Source organism: Rutilus rutilus (assembly GCF_951802725.1).
Source record: "Rutilus rutilus genome assembly, chromosome: 6".
NCBI classification, from domain to species: domain Eukaryota; kingdom Metazoa; phylum Chordata; class Actinopteri; order Cypriniformes; family Leuciscidae; genus Rutilus; species Rutilus rutilus.
This window is the reverse complement of record NC_140214.1, coordinates 28,341,578-28,363,379: the sequence shown is the minus strand read 5'-3', so window position 1 is coordinate 28,363,379 and position 21,802 is coordinate 28,341,578. Positions and strand designations below refer to the sequence as shown.

Here is a 21,802-nt window from a genome sequence, read left to right as displayed (position 1 = left end):
GCATTGAAGTTCATGTGCATGTGAAGGCAGACGTCCCAACACTTTTGGCAATATAGTGTACTTTCGATAAAACCTGCTTAAAAATGTGTTGTTTGTATGTGGGTGTTTTGAGGTCTTTTAATACGTTTTAATATTTTGTAGTACACCTCAACAGCCCAAACCTTTCTCTTTTTAATTAGCAATTTCCACATGTTAGTTTTTTCAAGTCTTCAGTTGAAAGCAGTGTTGTGTAAATGGCCCTTAAATTGTGCAACTTTTTTACCAATGTTGTCCTCTAGGGCAGAGAAATTAGTAAAAATAAATCATGATGTCTGTAGAGTCAAAGAAATTACTTTTCAAAAGGGGGAGATTTTTTTGGATTATTTGTGTTATTTAACACTAGAATGATTTACATTTGGAATAAAAACATTTGATTTGTGTACACCAAGAATGTAGACTATAGACTCCGATTTACTAACGTATCCATAAATCAGTCAGGAAAATGTATAATTCAGAATATTTAAATGTAGTTGAAACCTGTCATAAAAAATGGCCCCTTAGAGACAGCTAAATCCTTTACTAAACGTTTACAAAATCTTTTAGTGAACAAACTAAGGGATCATTATTCCAAATTCTAACCATCAAGGTTTCAGAGAAATATGAAATATTTCCCCTTTTCAATCGATATTAGTTGAGCCACTGACAGTGTTAAACCCAAAGCATCTGACACATTTTACCACGCTGCTACTATTTTGGTGAAAATGATTAATTTATTAATTCATGGCTCATATTTTAGCAATACAATTTCATGTTGTATGTATTGGCAATTCAACAACATGTACGATATGAAGTTTACACCTGTCTAAATTTGCTTAATCTTGCTACATTTAAATTTATACCACGGCATAATTGGTACACACTTCATGAATTATCCCCCAAAAAAGAGACATTTAAAGGACATTCTGGGAGTTGATATGAACATTTCATGTGACTAATGACTGAGCGTCTCCCTGTGATTACACAGACTAATCTTCCTGCAAACCACAGCAATTATAAACCAGGTCAAGTGGTTGTATTTTCTCTAATTTTATCTAACCTACTTTAATGTGAACTATATACAGGTTTAGTTTCATCGAGATAAAACTTTTTATCAACAGATATGGTAGATTGTACAGATGTAAATAGAAAAAAAGTATTTTTATTAGTGAAAAAAGGAGAGAATTAAGACAAAATGCTAGCTTTTATCTCCACGTTTCCCTATACTTTTTACATTTCACTAAAACTTTGATGGATATGTGGAATAAAAATTGATGGAAAAAAGGATTTTATAAACATTTTCTCTTAAGAAAACCAAAATGTCAAATATGTAATATGTTCCCATTTTATTTATTTCATATGCGCTTCAATCACACTTACCTCATGGCTTGTTGTGCCACTGGGCCACTCTTTTCAGTCAAGGTTTTATGGCTGTATGTGATTCCAGTTAATATTAGATATCCATAATTAGGCTTCTTCTCATTTCTACTTGCCAATAGGCCAACTTAGAAAAGCGGCTCAACTTACCCCACTCTCCAGTCTCTCCAAATGGCATCTGTTTAGTAGAATGACCCCACGTAACTGTTTTCACACCTACCACCCCTCTCCGCTAGAGGGAGCGCGTTTCCCCGGGCAGTCGGCGTCAATGAAAGCAATACAATTCCTCTGTAAGGAGAGCACAGGGAAGCTCTCCGAGTAGCCTCGGCATTCCTGACCAAAATAAGCTTCTTTATCACACATTTCACGGATTATTCTGTGTTCTCAACAGGCGGGATAGAGTGAAATAAGAGTATGGATCAGTAATCGCCCTTTAAACCAGTCAGCTCATGGAATATTTGCGCTGATATCGAAGATTCCTGGGAACTCCGGAGGAGAAAGAACGGGATTAGCAACAAAAAAAAAGTCAACTGGCGGGTGTAAGCGAGCAAAAGCCCATTCTGGAGGGGCATCAGGGGAACCCCCTGCGCTGGATGACCGCCGATTACTTCTCCCCAGCGGTCTGCAATGGGGGAGACTAAAGTTATCTACCATCTCGACGACCAGGAAACTCCATACCTGGTCAAACTGCCCATCCCTGCCGAAAGGGTCACTCTTTTGGACCTGAAAAATGCTCTCAAGAAACCAAACTACAAGTTTTTCTTTAAATCTATGGACGATGACTTTGGGTGAGCCTACCGTACATTAGTTTTCTTAGCACTTGTGCATGTTTTCTCGGGGTTTACATACAATTCCAGCTCCTCACACGCTTTCTCCTCTTGTTTGGATCAGGGATCGACTGCCATGATCCAGGCTGATATAATATATCCCTCATTAATTCCGCTGGACGCGCTTGTGTGTGAAATTAGTCAAAATTTACTGTGTGTGTGTGTGTGTGTGTGTGTGCGTGCGTGCGTGCGCGCGCGCGGAGTTCAGCAGGGGTGAATGTTGGGTCCTGTTCATTTGTCGACGGCATCCATTTTAAGACTGGATTACTCTCAAATATGGCTTTTGGCCTGACGGCACGATCTTGGGTGTAGTTATAGTTATGTGAATGGTTGGAGAGCACAGTTAGAGTATCACAGGAGGGAGTTGTTCAGGATCCGTCCTCCTTAAATGTTCTCCAGCGTCAGTCTAAATTGCCATGACTACACAAAAAGCACTCGTGGTTTTGGTGTTTCTTTACGCATATTGTGCTCAGATCCGGTTCCTAAAGTATTTTCTTTTTTTCCTCAAAGCACCTTCGTGTCAGAACATTCGAGAGCGAGCATCGCCGAAACCAACCCGTTTAACTAACACTTTGAGGAGGAATTTTCCACCCCGATTCAAGAGTAGTACAGTAGAATCTATTTGAATGTGCAGAGCGCATGCGCGGTTCAACGACCATATGCACCCCAAATAATTTTTTTGACCAAAACATTCGAGGTGCGTTTAGGCTATATGGAATTTTGGATGCGCTTAACGGATTGTATTATGGTCTTGGTCGTTAGCCACACTTTTCTCAACGTTTCCATCACGTAAAGGCCTTTAAAGCTGTGAACTCTTTGACTTATTTGGGCCTTCATTAACATGGTCACCAAAAAGCGGGCATGTTCATATTTGGACCTGTATATCAGGTGCCAGAATGGTAAAATAGAAGTGATGTACAGGCATGAAAAGTCCTGGAAATTAATTAAGGGTAAATTAAATATATCATTGGTTAGAAAATTCTCTTTGTGAGTGCTTGTATAGAGTAAAAGGCAGTGTGTGAAATGTCTTATTGGACGTTTTCGTTATATCTCGACATTATTATAATATATAGTGTTTAACAGATCACTTTAATGTACATTGAAGTGATTGAAAATGTCATAAAAAAATAAATAAAAAAGAACACTACGGAAGTCAATGGGGTCCATCAACTGGTTGATTACCAAAATTCTTTAAAATATCTTCTTTTGTGTTCAACAGAAGAAAGAAACTCATTCAGGTTTGGAACAACATGAGGGGCGAGTAAATGATTACCGAATTTCCGTTTTTGGGTGAACCATGCCTTTAAAAGTGCACGAGTTCTGTCTGTTAAGCATTGTATAAAGTGTTGCCTGTATCTTTTAACTAGCTTGTGAATCAGTCACATTTGGAGACCTGGCTAGTGTTCTCGTCCTGTCTGTCTGTTTCATTAGCCGAAAGAATGTTGACTTGGAACAACTGCAGGCTCGCTGTGGAATGCCCTGATCGCTTCAGCACTGGCAGCTTTACAGCCTTTTCCAGTGAAACAGGCTATCGTCCCATTCCCCTCCCTTTAACTCCCCTTCAACAAAGTTCATTAAAAGCTTAAAGATGTTCGTCGTTGAAGGGCAGGCTCCGATCTCCGCCAAATGGAAAGGAATAGCTCAATTGAATCTGTCTCTATTGATGTTTTACATGTCTGTCAACGGCAACAAAGAGGCTTTTTACACATTTGTAAATGTTATTATTGGGATTGAAGTGTTTGTGAATGAATGAAAGATTTTTTCTGTATGCACGTCATCAGTACAGGTAGTTTGTTACAAAGCAGTAGTATAGAATTAATAAATAGTCTGTATTTAAGCATCTGTAGTGTATAATTCAACACCACGGACAATCATTTTGATTTGTCCCACAGTTTGTAGAAGATGGTTCACTTTTGGGAAGTTTGTCTTGTGCTGGGACAAACTGTACTCTCTAATACAATTATTATTTATAGTAACTATACACCAGCATTTATATGTTTGCTTTTATTTAGATCAGAAAAACTGTTAAAAAAAAACTGAACTAATACTGTGAAATATTATTAAAATTGTAAAAATGTAACTTATTCCTGTGATGCAAAGCTGAATTTTCAGCATCATTAGGCTTCTATAAATAAATATTATATAAAAATAAAATATTAATTTCAAAATTTTCTATCACAAAAAAAACCAAAGTTTTGAACAATAGTGTATATAATATTAATTCAGAGTCTACATGGAAATGTATATTTGGTGCTTTTGAATATGTAGGCTAAAAGTTGGGAAAACAGTTAGGAACTTGGGACAGTTATATATACTTTCCTTAATAGATTCCTAAACATTCTGTCTTGAAGTTGATTAAAAAATGTCCATAGACATGTTAATGCAATAACTACTCAAATACAAAAAACAAAAACCTTTGACTTGTTTCCACAATTGGACATTGGATTTTTATTTATTTATTCATTTTTTTCAGGCCAGGGCTGTATTTCTCAAAAGCATTGTGAGCTGATCAAGTTGATCATAGAGACCATTGGTGGCAATGGTTGTACGATCTACTCAGGCTTACGGTGCTTTTGGGAAACACAGCCCTGGAAAAGTAATGAAAAAGTCGAGGAAATTACTTCAGTGATTATAAATGTATCTGGTTATGTTCTAGATGTTGGCTCAAAATCTCAGACTTTTTTGTTTTACACAAATAAGTGTGATGCAAATACGTGTAATTGTTTAAATCTTTTCATTTCAAGCATTGCTGGGTGTGCTGATTATAATTTATAATTGTTTTGATTTGGAGTGTCATATTACAATTTTGTTGGTCGTGAGCATAATGTGAGCTTGCATTCAAACAACCGTTTTTTTTTTTCATACAGCAAACGCATTCTAGTGGTACATTTCATTGAATATCTGAAATAACTTTGATTTTGTGAGTTTTGAATCGTATCTGGTGGAGCCTCCCTCAGCTCTTCCATTTGTTCTTCAGTCCTTTGTGTGTTTTGTGAGCACGTGTGTGCAATGCTTTCTGATTAATGCGTTTCTGATCCAACCCGTCCTTTCTTTCATCTAATGGCAGTCTCATTTACGTATTCTAATTTATTCCCAGACATTCTGGGGATCTCTAAAGCTGATCCTCCGTTATTTTACACTTCACACACCGACTGTGGTTGGAAAAAATAAGACCTGTCTGTTCTGATTGTGTTTCTCTGTTTCTTGTGTTTCTGCAGGGTGGTCAAGGAGGAAATCACTGACGACAATGCAAAGCTTCCCTGTTACAATGGCCGTGTGATTTGCTGGGTGAGAACAGAAACACAGACACACACACACACATCCCATCCAGCCTTGCATCTTAATTCCCTGGTGCTCCTTGCATAATAGATCAGCCTTTTAATTCAGCCCATTCCCGGTTCTCTTGAGTGCTGACACTGCTGTATTTGTATTTTTCAAAGAGGCTGCCAGTCATTCCTGCTTAAGGTTCACTTCAGTGTGATTCATCTAATCAAAGACTTTGGTACGCTGCATAGGCTTTGTTTTATGAGCTTCACATTTAAATTTAAAGTGAAAATTCGCTGGTCTTCAGCCCGCTTTTGTTACAGTGTTGGTAGTATATGTGAATGAAGAATGTTTACTCATTCAAATTCAAGTTTATTTGTCAGCAAAAGTCCGCCAGATGATTTCCGCATTTTTGTATCCCTGCACACGTACAGTCGGATCGACAGAGGGTTATTAGCAGAACATTTATTGTAAGAGAAGGTTTATCATTGAAATTGTTTCGTACTTTGTCTACTCTTTAAACTGCGTTATGGTAAAAATGTAACACTATGGCAACAGCTTTACCTGCATGCGAATGGCAGTTTCTTTCCGTTTTTCCCCACCGTTTGGCCTAAAACACTGTGTTTGTTGTCATTCAGTTTGGAATGTGACGGAAAATATGAATAATCTCAGTGTTTGCAGTCAATGCGCGCTAGATCCTTCACTAGAAATCGAAAATAACTCACTCCTGCTAAATGTTTACTCTTTGAATTCTTGATGTTGACACCATTATGAATGAAAGTTGGCTTAGAAGTATTTCCTACTAAAGCAAGAGTCTGTATTCGACACTGGTCAAGCGTATCCATAGCAGACTGGTGGGAGAGGCCTTGGACGGCAACATGCCCTACTGTCATTCAATTTAAACTTTTTGTTGGAAATGGCACAAAACAATTCAAAACCATATGAGATCAACATGAATGCAAAGAATACACTAAGATCTTGGCACATGTGTCTTAAACTAGGTTTTTCTTTCCTTTCCCACTTTACATTCAATTCAGCACTGCTCTGTTTTGTTTAAGTTGCTTGTCCAGCCATAGAAAAAGTTCTCTTGGGATCTGGAACCATATTATAAGCCATATATGAAGTTTAGGGTATTGTAATATGTTTAGAGATCCTAGGATAGGAGTATTGAACTGAAGCAATTCTGATAAGCAGCAACCATTTTTAACCATGTCTTGGTTCATAACCACTTCAGGTTACAGTGTGAACTGCTCTTGACAATATTTGTTCTATTGTGTATGTTAATAGCTGGTGTCCTCAGACGGCTCACACTCAGATGGATGTTCGGTGGCAGAGAGTCAGTCCGAGCGGCCGCCATCTCACGAGAGAAGCCAGGGCATTGGAGATTCCAGACCCCCGTCCTTCCAGTACGTTTTTTTGTTTTGTGTGTGTGTGTTGTACAAATGATCAGATCATATAACAAGTTGGCAGTAAAACTCAAAATAAGGAACATGTTCTCACAGTCTTTTTGTTTCTGTAATCTTTAACCTTCTCTCCCACACAGTCCAAAGGCTGCAGGCAGCCGGCATGGTGTGGACGATGAGACGGAGACGGATTCAGTGGTGTCACACCGGAGGGAGAGGGACAGATCGCGCAGGAAACACTCACATGAGCACTCTGGTATGTGTCACCTCACAACCCTTACTTCTCACTGCATGTCTTGTGCTTGTGAGACCTGGCATGGTTTGTGTCAGTAAAAGGTTCATATTTAATAGTAATAATTATTCCTATTTAAGAATTTAAAGACAAATCCACACTTGATCAGTGATTATTAATGTTGGTCTCTGTAGGAGGAAGGCAGAATGGATACTCACGGGGAGGCAGAGGCATGGATCTGGGAGGTTATGACGTCTGTGACAGCCGTTCTTCCCTCATGAGCAGTGAACTGGAATCAAGCAGCTGTTTTGACTCGGATGACGGCTCCACCAGCCGGTGGGTCTCACAGCATTTGTTCGTTCCCAAACCAATGCGCTCAATATGATTACGATCACAGCGAGCCCCAATGGTTTGTCAGAGCGCAGACTTGATGGCGTATGTGGGCAATCATAAATATAGTTTGTGGAGATTTGGGAAATTGTTGTAGATTAATGGTGTCGATAGGGTTGGGAATCGAAAAACTGGTTATTTCTCAGAACCAGCTGAAGAAGTTGTTTTGTGGTAATAAATGTACTTTTAATAATAATAATAAAATGTGTAGTATAAATTGATTGGTTGCTCCCTGAAAAGTACTAAAAGAACAATCAATCAGAAAGAATCAGAGCTGTTAGAGGGATAGTTTATTAAAAAATGAAAATTCAGTCATCTTTTACCCACCGTCATGTCATTTCAAACCTGTAAGACTTTCATTCATCCTCAAAATGTTCAGTGAAATATTGAGAGATTTCTGTCCCTCCAAGTCCATTCCACAAAAACTAATAACATCAAATATGATAAACGGCAACTAAATTGTACTTACTGGACGTTCAAGAACAAACCTAGCTGGTTCTTGAAGAAGCTTAAACATGCTTGCACAGTGAAAAAAAAATATTTTTTGCTAATTGAATTAAAGGTATAGCAGAGAATTTTCCTGAATTTTAGAAAAGAACCGCCCTCTCCACTTTTTGAAAAAATGCACATGCGCAACACTCTACCTGCTCCCGAGAGGGAACGCCTGTTGAACGTGTGCACGAGAGAGCATGCACGAGCTAATCATAGCTTACATTAACTTTTACTAGCAGTGATTTTAAATGGATTTCTCCAAATAGCATGCCAAACTTTACCTGTCAAGTAGAAACTTTGCGACTGAGGCATCAGTGGGAAGCCCAACCTGTGCTTTGAGCGCACGCCATCGTGTGAATCGTGTGCACGAGCACGTACGACGGCCTCACATAAACATATCACCAGAATGATTGACACTTAGGAGGACCAATAGTCTTGATGATCCACCCGGAAAAAGAAAATCCTCCGCTATACCTTTAAAGCAGAAATAAAATAAAACTATTCATAAATCTAAAATAACACTGGCTTGCTTGACAGGTCAGGTCAGGTCAGATCTTGCCCCTCAATTATCATGTTTGAGCTTCCATTTACAATATTTGAATGATGTGCGTTGATCAATGTTTAAATATGAATAAAAGCCTAAATTAAATCTGATCATCATATAAAGCAACCGTGTTTCTTCAGAAGACTTGGATTAAACTGCTCAATTCATATCGACTACTTTTACAATCTCTTAATGGATTTTGGGGAATTTCAAATATTTGGTGGCCTTTCAGTGGAATCAGAGAAATCTCAGGTTTCTTTCGAAGATGAACGAATGACAAGAGGGTGAATAAATGACAGAAATTACATTTTTGGGTAAACTAACCCTTTATAGTCTTTACAGTTCCTTAGTATCTTCTTCACATCTGTTTCACATTACTATTGACTTGAAACAGAATGAAATGCTCATGTAAACTCTGTGACACTTGTTTCTCAGTTTTAGCAGTGTTACGGAGCAAAGTGGCTCGTCCAAGCTGTTGAGACGACATCGCCGGCGGAGGCGCAGACCCAAAGCCCAGCAAATGGACAGGGTGAGACAGTGGACAGAGCTCTTAACTCTTTCCCCGCCATTGACGGAATTTTCCAGAAATCCATGTTTTTTCACTGTTATACAGTAGGGGTAGCCTGGAAATCCAGACCTAAATCTAAAAGATTAATGGTCTGGCGTCGACAAATGAAAATCGGCCAGCTCGAGGGGCGGCACCAAGCATGCATTTGAAAATCTCACTGCACGCAATTGGATAACACTACGACCAATCACAACAAGTTATCGCTTAGCTACCAGCAGAGCTAACTGGTAGATTATACTCTTACCGTATCCAGTCGGCAAAACAGCAAAAACACCCTTCTTGCAAAGGAACGATTTGTGCGCCGTCTTCTGTTCCTCTTTTAGAGGAAAAGTCTAAATCTTTCATTGTAGCGGCCAAAGCCGTTTTACACAACTGGTGTTCATCCATAGCCATCTTGCAATGTTTACTAATGACTTCGACGTCACAGCGCTGTCGTCATCTCGCCTCTGGCCCGCCTATATCAGATAACCCGATGTGATTGGTGCAGCTCAGATCGAGGGGCATATTTAATGAGCATCATTACTCGACACCAGAGTAACTCGCTGAGCAAATTCAACTTGTGCTCTCGCGAGAACTCTGGATTACCAGGGTACAGTAGGGGGGGGCGATATTACACATCTTATGAAAGAGTAGAGAATCTGCGGATCAAAACACAGGCGAAGAAGCAGAAACAAGTGATGAAAGCATTGCTTATCAAAACTCAAAGCCGTTAATAAATCAAAACTGTTACAGAATGAAATGTCGACCCAGGACAAGGTAAAGGACTGTTCAAGCTTTGGGGTTGTTAATGGACTGAATCGACTGTACTGTCGGATGTAGTCTTAGACAAAAGCTTGATTTTCTCAGCTTTTTTAATGAAACTTGCCCACATTCAGGTGTTGATAGAAAAAGAATGCAAAAAAGAAAAGGTATGATCTTTTTTTTTTTTTTTTTTTACATGTTAAATGTTCAGATTCTTACAACAACCTCTTACAACAAAATATTCTAGGGGCCATGAAAGTTTTGTGAGAATGTTGATTAAAAAAATGAACGTGGAAAATTCTGGCACTGGCTGGCAAAAAAAAAGTGTCAAATAACATGTAGCCTATACAAAACATTATATATTAAAATGACTATGTCTCTCTCTCTCTCTCCACAGTCATCTTCTTTCAGTAGCATCACTGACTCCACCATGTCGCTGAATATCATCACTGTCACTTTAAATATGGGTGAGTTTGCATTATATGGTTTTGTTCCTTTTTAATTAAACTCTGAATGTATTCACAGTACAGCAGCCTTGAGCGCCTTAAAAATATTAAAGGGATAGTTCCCCCAAAAATGAAAATCAGCCCATGATTTACTCACCCTCAAGTCATTCTAGTCAATTCTGTTTTGAAGTCCATAAAAGTGCATCTATCCATCATAAAAGTGCTCCACACGGCTTTGGGGGGTTAATAAAGGCCTTCTGAAGTGAAGTGATGCGTTTGTGTATGAAAATTATCAATATTTAAAACTTTATAAAGTAAAATAACTAGCTTCTGGCCAAACAAACATACGGATTTCAAATTGCGCAAGTTGCTCTTTATACGCAAGTCGACTACATGTGGCCGTTTGGCCGGAAGCTAGAATTTTACTTTGTATTGAGGTAAACCCCTGTGTAGATGTGCAACATATTATTAAAGTCAACTAGTTGCCTGAAACCTCTCTCGCTTGACCTCATTTAGAGAAGTATAACTTCCTGGGCATCAGTATCGTTGGTCAGAGCAACGAGCGAGGCGACGGAGGCATCTACATCGGCTCTATAATGAAGGGCGGGGCGGTGGCGGCCGATGGGCGGATCGAGCCTGGTGACATGCTGCTGCAGGTGAGGTTTGGATGGAGACCTGTTCAGGTTAGGAATCTGGTTGTATCAGTTCATATTACCGTTTCCTCTCACAGGTGAACGACATCAACTTTGAGAACATGTGCAACGATGATGCCGTACGAGTGCTGAGGGAGATCGTGCATAAGCCTGGGTGAGTCATATTACAAAACATTCTCGTTCATGTTTAGCTGATCAACAAAAGTGTGTTAACAACTGCACTTTTTTTTGCAGGCCTGTGTCGCTTACTGTGGCCAAATGCTGGGACCCAAACCCTAACAGTTGCTTTGCGTTGCCGAGGAGTGAGTGTTCAATTTGTCCCTCTCCCACACTCATTTACACTCAAATGCACCATAATATTCGTTTCAAAAGAAATTAATAATTTTATTCAGCAAGGATGCATTAAATTGATGCAATAAATTGATCAAAAGTGGCAAATTAATTTATATTGTTACAAAATATTTCTATTTCAAATAAATGCTGTTCTTTTGAACTTTCTATTCATCAAAGAATCCTGAAAAAAAAAAAATCAGTTTCCACAAAAAATATTGAGTAGCACAACATATCACAACATTGATAATGATAATAAATGTTTCTTGAGCAGCAAATCATCATAATAGAATGATTTCTGAAGGATCATGTGACACTGAAGACTGGAGTAATTCAGTAAATTCAGCTTTGCCGTCACAGGAATAAATTACATTTGTAAATTACAATTACAATGTACTAAAATAGAAAATAACTGTAATGTATGTAATAATATTTGACAGTATTAGATTTTATATACCCCCCCCCTCCAAAAAAACATAAAAAAAAATCATACAGAGTCACAAACTTTTAATTGGTAGTGTATACATCTTCTAAAATATGTGACTGTTTTTTCATTCAGTGATAAGCTCTCAAATTTCATTGACACTTTAACATGTTTACTCTAAGTGTAATAGATTTGAGAGTTGCATTGGAGGGCAAGATTTTAAGACTCAATATCCAAAAAATCGAAAAAAGCTGCAAAAAACAATTGCAGAATATATATATATATTTTTGTACAATCATTACAATGTATTGTGGTAGTTTTAACAATAAGGTTTAAATCTCTGTCATTGTTCATCTTGTATTCTTAAGGAGGTTTGTAAAACTTGTTTTGTATAGCTTTGTTGCTTACTTGTTGCCCTCTGTCCCAGGTGAACCCATCCGGCCCATTGACCCTGCAGCCTGGGTGTCCCATACGGCAGCCATGACGGGTGTCTATCCTGCCTACGGCATAAGTCCTTCCATGAGCACAGTCACCTCCACCAGCTCCTCCATCTCCAGCTCCATCCCAGAGACTGAGAGTAAGACATCTGCTGTTCACTCTCCTCCAGATGTTATTGCGCACAGCTTGGAAATCTTTAAAAGTTTAGTTCACCCAAAAATGAAAATTCTGTCATTAATTACTAACCCTAATGTCTTTCCAAACCCGCAAGACTTTCGTTCATCTTCTGAACACAAATTCATATATTTTTGATGAAATCTGAGAGCTTTTCTGTCCCTCCATTGACAAGCTGCGCAACTACTACTTTCACGCTTCAAAAAGTGTAAACTCACTCGATCGCTTTAAATGATGAACAGATATAATTTAGTCTTTTATTCACATATAAACACTGATCAGCGAACATAAACAGAAGCTCATCCAAACCTGCTTGGTGCATGAGAACAAACCTCATTGGTTCAAACGTGCTGCGTAACACGAGAATGAACCTCAGTTGATGAATGTTTATATCTGAATAAAAGCCTAAATTGAATCTGTTCATTATATGAAGTGATCGTGTCACTGTGAACTGCTCAATTCATATGGATAAGTTAACAATCTCTTAATGAACTTTTTGAAGCGTCTAAGTGGTAGTTGCGTATCTGTCAATGGAGGGACAGAAAGCTCTCAGATTTCATCAAAAAGATCTTCATTTGTGTTCTGAAGATGAATGAAAGTCTTACGGGTTTGGAATGACATGAGGGTGAGTAAATGATTCCAGAATTTTCATTTTTGGGTGAACTATCCCTATAAGTCTTCACTATTATTATTGCTTATACCTAGGCTTATGGATTTGAACAGACCTACATTTTGGCATGTAATTCATCCCACAACATTTATTACAGACATGAATGATACCTCAAATGATGCAGTTTGTTGAGAAGAGTTGTACTGTTAATTTTCTTGTGATCAGACTTACTAGTTCTAACTTGCAAAATGGGTGAAAAATGAAACTGTAATATTTCATGTAGTTTTTTTTTTAATGTTGTTAAATGTTTAATTGTATATAAATATAATTGTTAATTGTTTTATTTTTGCATTGAGTATAACCTTTGATGCTGATATGGCATTAAAATAAACACCTTAACAACTGTGAAGCAACATAGATTGTGGGAGGTCCTGATTTCTCGCCACCAGGCAGATTCTTTTGTAAACTGTGTGTTGTTCTCCTCGCAGGATTTGATGACTACCACCTGTCCGTCCACAGCGACATGGCAACAGTTGCAAAAGCTATGGCCTGTCCTGACTCAGGGCTGGAAGTTCGAGACAGAATGTGGCTGAAGATCACTATAGCCAATGCTTTCATAGGTCAAGACACACTTTATTTAAATGATAGATTGTAGTAATTCATCCATATAGTTCTACCTGTAATTGTACCAATATTCAAGTCAGCACGAAACAGATTTTTTGATTGACTTTTCTTCCCTACTTTGACGCTCTTTCTTGTGAAACCGCTTTTCAAACGAGAAAAAAAATTCAGGCGGGACTTTATTTCGTCCATTAGGAATTGATCGGATCATTTGATCGCTGTCGTTTTGCTAATTGCTGTGATGTCATGTGAGTGGCAGGTTGCTGAACAGATGTTATTGACCCGCCCTCGCACCAGTGGGACAGTAGAGATGTTGTGATGGGGAGAAGAAGTTAGTGTTATTGATTAAAGATGTGCACGGTTAAATCATTTATAATAAACATTGCAATATTCCATAACAGAAATAATAATTGTTTATTACAGTGTACATAGCAACAAGATAAACACTGCAATATTCTGTTTGAAGCCTGTCCCTCCACAATCATCTGCAAGCTTGCAATCATTTTTTAGTGCAGAACCCACATCTCGAATCCGGTCAACAACCGATGCATAGAATCAAGTCCCTGCCCTAATTTTTTTTTCTTTTTCAGTAATATTTGTAATACTCGGATGTATGTCAAAATATAAGAGAAAAATATCTGCTACTTCCATTTTATCACAACTTTAAAATAAACATCAGCAAACTACTCCATGGAGCCGCTGTATATAATGATTGGTGCGTATGTTGGTTTTTAGGCTCTGATGTGGTTGACTGGCTGTTTCATCACGTGGAGGGCTTTGCAGATCGCCGTGAAGCACGCAAGTACGCCAGCAACCTGTTGAAGGCTGGCTTCATCCGCCACACTGTCAACAAAATCACCTTCTCCGAGCAGTGCTACTACATCTTTGGAGATCTTTCTGGCAGTAAGTACTTCTATGAGATTTCTGCCATTTACTCTCCCTTGTGTTGTTCCAAACCTGTATGACTTTCATTCTTCTGTGGACCAGATCATAAAAATATGGATCTCTGAGCTGTTCTTTACCAGACAGTAAAACCATACCGTGACCAGGGGAAATGGATGGAAAAAGCAAAAGTTAAAGTGGTCCTATGGTTTGAATATGTGGCATGTGACTTGCCATCTGAGAGCTTTTGCTTTAAATTTCAATCCTCTCACAAAGCCATCATATGGCATAGCCAGATCCTGTCTGGATCTTTTTGCAGCTTATTAGCGTAGACAGAATTGACTGTGGTGTCGACTCGTGTTGCCTGCAGCTAGGCCAAAACATTGCACTTCAACACACGTCAAAGTCAACTGTCAACTAGCACTCCATAACTCTCCATACCAGCAGGTGGCAGTAGTCTATATTTGTCATTCAAAAAGGGAAATTGGGGCTGCGTTCCAGTCCAAAATTACCATGCCCTTCACTTGCTTATTAAACGCGATATGGATATGCGTTGACGTCACAATCGTGTTGCATTATGGTATATGGAGCTGCCTGAAGTGTACTAATGAAGTAGACTCGCTCCCTCAGTCAAAATCGAGGGAGCGAGGGTCTGTCCATATAAACTTCCCTCATCCACTTCACAAAGTGGAGCGCACTTCAAAATGGCGGCAGGGCCAGGGATTCCCCCGAGGGGAAGTGCTTAGGGAAGTTTGCAAGTGCGTGTCTAAAGGTGGACTGGAACGCAGCCTGATTTGTCATTCAGAAAGGGAAATTGATACTAGCGCTGCGTCCAAAATCGAATACTTCCCTACTATATAGCATGTGAAGCGACGCAACTGATGCTGGTTGGTGATGTCCGGATTACTTTCATACTACAAACATTCATACTATATAGAACTTACTTTTTTTAACGGCCGAAGTAAGTTCTTGAGCCCCTGCAATTTTAATCGTGAAAGTGTGCCGTTGGGGACCCTCACCCCCCCAGAATGCGATTTCTACCAAGAGGGAAACGTGATTTTGCCCCTGTCCCCGCAGAAGTCTCTCTCTCTCTCTCTCTCTCACTGTCAGATTCAACAGGCCTCAAGCAAGTTGCAACACAAGTCACATGGCTTGGCGACTTTTTAATATGCATTAATTTTTATGGAGAAGAGCTGTTCGGAGATCCATCTAAACGTGTCCTTTTGTGCTCCACAGAAGAAAGGGTCATTTGGGTTCGGATGAACATTATTTATAATATATCCTATATATTAAAGGAACACTCCACCGTTTTTTGAAATAGGGCTTATTCACCTACTTTCCTACATTTAGATAGGTGGGCAAATGCATTTTTGTCTCAGTGCATGCATTGTTTTAGTTTGACAGGGTCGGCGCTAGCTTAGCTTAGCATAATGAATGGAATCCTTTGTTGCCAGCTAGCATGTCCTGAGTAAAAGTGATATATAAAAAAAAACACCTAATTACTTCTTGTGGCCTGCGTATTCACAACAAGTACAAATAGCGATGCAGATTAACACTAGGCGATTTCCTATGCAGATATTGACTTGGGACTATATTAGGGGGAAGCACAGGCGAAGCACTGCTACTTGGGTGCAGAGATATCACGCCCAAGTAGCAGGCAGTGCTTCGCCTGTGCTTCCCCCTAATATAGTCCTTAATATATAAGTCAATATCTGCCTAGGAAATCGCCTAGTGTTAATCTGCATTACTATTTGTACTTGTTGTGAATACGCAGGCCACAAGAAGTAATTAGGTGGTTTTTTTTTTTTTTTTATATCACTTTTACTCAGGACATGCTAGCTGGCAACAAAGGATTCCATTCATTATGCTAAGCTAAGCTAGCGCCGACCCTGTCAAACTAAAACAATGCATGCACTGAGACAAAAATGCATTTGCCCACCAATCTAAATGTAGGAAAGAAGGTGAATAAGCCCTATTTCAAAAAACGGTGGAGTGTTCCTTTAAGTAAAGACGAAATTTCGGGCTGAGCTAATCCTTTAACACAACGAAATATCACCGTTTACATATGGTCCCTGCCCATTGTATATTTAAATAAAACAAATGCGTTCTTTCATTGTAAGCTAGTAGGGGATTTTGAACCACTATTTGGATTTGAGTTGTTATTAGTCCAGATGTTGAATTTACGAATTTTCTGTTTGATTATGTAGCTATATAAATATTCTACTGTTATGTTTAGTGTAGGCTTGTCAGTACGAGGGAAAAAATCTATTTCAGGCTCCAGCTATTCATGGCCCTGCACTTCCATCTGTCCCAGTGAAAGTTGCCGTCACTGTACATTCAGGTTTGCATTGTGTCGACACACTATCAACGGGACCGTGTTTTGTTGTAGACATGGCCCATCTCTCTCTGAATGACCATGACGGCTCCAGCGGGGCGTCTGATCAGGACACTCTTGCTCCATTGCTTCACCCCGCTGAAGCTCCCTGGCCCGCCGCGTTCCCTTACCAGTACCCAACAGCCCATTCCCATGCGGACGCCGCTCACAGCTACTCTGAAGCCGGTGGAGGCAGCGCAGGCAGTCAGCACAGTGAAGGTGAGTAACCTCAAATCACGTTGCACGGCATATCGAAATAAAATAGTTTTTGCCATACGGTTTAGTGCAATTTGATCAACCCTGCAGCCTGCGGTTTTAGTAAGTGAATACTAGGGGTTGGATGACTTTTTTACTTTTGAACACATTTATGTGATTAAAGTCAAGTCTCAGAACAACTCGGATTTGTTATGGTGAACCTGATTTCACCAAGTACAACATGTTCCTGGATCAACATCTTTGTTGGTCCTGGAACAACATTCCAATCAGCCAATCAGATTTGAAGGACATGTTTACAGTTTGTCAAGTTTAGGCTTACAACCAAGGTTAGGTGCTTCTACATCAGTGTAATTCACATATCATCTCCCTTGATTTTAGGGATAAGATATTGGTCGCGATAGGTTTAGGGGTAGGGATATGGTTACGACCAAATATTCAGACAGGAATGTTGTTCCAGGTTAAACAAAGTATGTTGGTATGCTTGATGATGAAAGCTTGATGGTATACTGTTTAAAAATGAAATTAAGATCTATGTATGTGTGGATGTATGGATTTCTTTTTTGTTTAATATATTGAATAATCTCAATAAAACTATAATAATTATGATTATTTTATAGTCAAATTGAATTGGTCAAAAACAGTGTGAATGTGGCCTATGACAATACATTCACAATATACATTGCAGAAAAACGAAATATCACAATGTCAGTTTTTTTCAATATTGTGCGGCCCCAAGTTGCGTCTCACTTTCCTTAACGTTGCTGTCCACAGGGAGCAGCGGTTCAAACTGCAGCTGGAGCAGGACTGAGGGGAAAACCGCAGCTGGAGACTTCAGGATAGGAGGCGGAGGCGAAATGGGCGACCCTCATGAGTTTGACTTCCGCAGAGACAGAGCCCCCAGCGAGCGCTCGGCGGCGGCACCCAGCGAGGGCAGCGTGCGAAGCTCACGATCTCACAGCTACAGCCTGAAGCAGGGATCCGCACGAGCCGGCCCGGGGTCGCCGTCCTCCCGCCTTCTCGGCAGCATTCCCCCCGAACTCACGGGCTCCCGCCGCTCATGCAACACAGCCAACGGGGAGTTCTTCGTCGACATCATGTGACTTACAAGCAGAAGTGCCCAAACAGTTTTTTGCCTTATGGATTACAAAAAAAATGTGGCCTACTAGTGCAACCGATTAGAATTAGGATTAGTGCTGACCTAAAAATCAATAGCTTGTGAGCCCCAACAATACTTAGGTCTTAGAAATTAGTCTACTAAAGCATAGGAAAACATCAGTTCCTGCTTACAAGAACAGATTAAGACTTTTTTTTTTTACTAAATGTTGAGCAAAATCACCTCAAAATAGTTGGGAAACGTGTTATTGGAGAAAATGGAAAGATTTCCTCTTATGGATGGACAAAAAAAAAGAGATTTTGAGAGAAATAGCAATAATTGAATGGGATTTAGTTACAACACTATATGGGTGTGAGGTTTCAAGGTGAATGTAGTCCAACCAAGGACGTAAATGTCAAAGTTTGAAGAGAAATGCCTGTTGTCATCTGCCCTGTTTTAGCTCATATTAGGAGGTTCTTAACTTTTTTTTTTTTTTTTTGTCCTTTTTTACATTTTTACTCTCAGTAAATGTCTCTCGAAGATATTTCATTATTCACGGAAATTGTTTTTACTGAGAATATATTTTTCAGTGTTCGTCAGCAATATTGTATTGGGAGAATTTTTTGAAGAACCATGTTAAGGAGATTTCTTTTTTTAATTTATAAATATAGTTTTATTGTGACATGCTTGGAGTACATATGTGTCTGTGTGTGTTTTATGGGTTCAGCTTGAGGAATGTGAAGGCTGTCCTCATCTGGAATCCAGATGTTTCTGGGTTTGTGTGTCCGTCTGATTTTATTGTTTTTCGGCTAATGTTCTGAGGTTCTCCGTACTTCAGCGCTTTTCAGAGCTTAAAAAGATAATCTCTCAAATATTGAATCGTAGTGTTGGTATTGTTTTGGTACAATCTGGTTTGGAAGTCTATAAAAGTAGCCACTGAATGCGAATATAAAGTATGACAGTAAGTTACAGGTGTTTAGTAGTAGTATATGAGTTGATAATGTTGAGTTTCTGCATTAACTACCTATAAGAGTGGTTGTTAACTAACTAGACTTTACAATTGTGCAGCATTGTGAATGAATCAATTTAACTTCAGATCCAAAGAACAGAAAAAATATACAGACAAATAACGTGCAGACGAAATATGCACATGAATGTAATTTCCCATGTCAGATCAGAAAACGTAGTAAAACACCCTTAAAGGAGCATCTGGAGATGTTTCTGGTGGATATTTGGCAACTGATGGACTACAGATTTGTTTCTGTATGAAAAAAAAGATCATCATGGGTATGTATTTTGCCTCAGTGTTCTTGATGCCAATTTTCAGGCAGAGACACACACTTTTAATCAAGCACCAGATTGGGAACCAAAGAAATAACAGTAGACACAAAAACATTTATCAAACGTGAAAAAGATTAACTTCAGAGTTGCTTTGGATAAACAAATCCTACCAGATGTTTATCATGTGGGTAGATTATTCACAAATTGTAGTCAGTACTGATTCCAAATTACATGACACAAATTGTAGTTAGTAACGTAATCCATTACATTGCACATTTAAGGTAATATAATCAGGCTACTTTTTGATTACTTTTGACCTAACTTATTTATAACATTGATTTGAATAGGATGATCTTGTACAATATTGATATAAAAATACAAAGAGAAAGAAATTATCCCTGCATTGCATGCAAATATGAAATTATGTGAATTTGTACATTTTAATGTGTTTGAAAGACAAAAGCCTTCCAAAGAAAGTAATACACGGTTAAATGAGTCACTGAGTGATAATTCAAATAATAATTTGGATATAAGCACTGGACTTTTATAGAAAGAAAAATTTAAAAGATAAAAAGAAGTATTAGAGAGAATCAATTATATATAATTTAATGCCATTGTGAGATTACATGTAGGCCTAATCATGAAAAAATGATGGGGTAATTGATGATGTACCTAGCTGGATGGTGAAATCATGCTGTAGAGACAGTGAGAGACTGAGACAGTCTTTGCTAGGCTGAGCTGCAGGTGATGTTCTTTCATCCAAGATGTTCGCCAGACCACTTGAGATTTGTGCAACTACTGTGGGATCATCTGGTTGAAATGAAAGGTACAGCTGCATGTCATCAGCATAGCAATGGTAGGAGAAACCATGTGCCTGTATGATGAATCCCAGTGATGTAGTGTATTTGGAGAAGAGGAGGGGTCCAAGAACTGAACCCTGTGGAACTCCCATGATCTGTTGATGTGCTTTGGATTCCTCCCCTCTCCAGACAGCCTTGAAATACCTTCCTGCTAGAAAGGATTTAAACCAGTCAAGTGGAGTTGCTATGATGCCCAGTGATGAGAGGGTGGACAGAAGGATCTGATGATTCACAGCGTCACTGAGAGCATCCTGACCAGTTGTATCACAGTGTGGTGTACGGTAGTACCACAGAAATGGACCATAAGTGCCTGCAGAGAGTGGTAAAGACTGCTGAGAGCATCATATACCTGTACCCTCCTTGCAGAACATCTAGCTACCACCGCAGAGTCCACAGAAGAGCCAGTTCCGCTATTAAAGACTCTTCCCACCCCAACACAAACTGGCAAAATGTACTTATTAAATAAAGGACGTCTAAGAAATAGTTTTTATCCAGCAGCCACCAGAATGTAAAATAGGTCAAACATTCATTGACCCTAACATAACCCTGATATTACCGAAAAATATTTCAACACAGACTCTTCATCTTAGGCTACTGTCGTCGCATAACTTACATTCATATTCCATACCGCGGGCATTGACGCATACGCGACCTGTTCAGACGATAGGCTACTGTATTATATTTGCACTGTTTGTAGCCTATATTTGTAATTTATATGTTTCTTCTTATCTTAATACATTATTCTTGTGGAAAGCAGACGAATTTAATATGACAATAAAGGCTTTGAACTTTGAACTGTTGAACAAGGGAACTGCTGATATTTGACCACAGGGAGGCAGTGTGACTCGAAAGACTGAAATGGGCAAATACTGTCCCTCCAACACTTTGCAACTCTGTCAACTATGTATTCATTTTTGTGTGTCACAGTCAGATTTAGTTGTAATCGTATCCATGTGTTTGAGCTGGTTTCCTGCGCAATGAATCGTGAATGGACAAATGGAGAGCTGCATGAATATATCCAAACGGTGGACAGGAAATGCTGTTGGAAAACGAAATAATTGCAGAACGAACATCATCTAACTAAGAAATTATTGGGAGATATAGAGTGTTAACTGATATTGTGTCTGTAGTCTGCTGGACTGTTATAAAGATTAATTTATTTACATTACAAGTTATCAGAATTTCATCTTATTTTGTGGCCACATACATATCAGCAACAGCACCAATTACATATTTTTTCCTCCTTAAGTATGAGCTGCATTTTCTTACTAAATCCTACTGCATGAGCAATAAAAGTCTGAAGTATTAATATGATACTCAACATAAAACACATATGCAAACTAGGTTTTTTTTTTTTTTTTTTTTTTGTCAAAAGGTTCAATAAACTATTCTATTAAAAAGAAATATATATTTTTTCAGACTATTATTTCCTATGTCAGGCTGTGCAGATTTAAACAGATATAACGATTCATACAGCAAACAGTATAAAACTGGTTTCCCAAAGAAAGTGGTCATAATTGTTGTCTAAAACTTTTTTCCAACATCCC

At 38.9% G+C, this 21,802-nt stretch overlaps 1 protein-coding gene across 1 annotated transcript; it reads left to right on the top strand.

Moving 5' to 3' along the window:
- Positions 1-1,590: 1,590 nt before the first annotated feature.
- Positions 1,591-18,806, top strand: dvl3a (dishevelled segment polarity protein 3a). Its single transcript, XM_084411177.1, has 15 exons — positions 1,591-2,180; positions 5,438-5,507; positions 6,771-6,889; positions 7,027-7,142; positions 7,313-7,454; positions 8,980-9,073; positions 10,251-10,320; positions 10,816-10,955; positions 11,030-11,106; positions 11,187-11,254; positions 12,134-12,283; positions 13,417-13,548; positions 14,285-14,452; positions 16,821-17,024; positions 17,793-18,806. Exons 1-15 carry the CDS (start codon positions 2,020-2,022, stop codon positions 18,119-18,121), a joined length of 2,040 nt encoding a protein of 679 aa, XP_084267303.1. The 5' UTR covers positions 1,591-2,019; the 3' UTR covers positions 18,122-18,806.
- Positions 18,807-21,802: the final 2,996 nt, after the last annotated feature.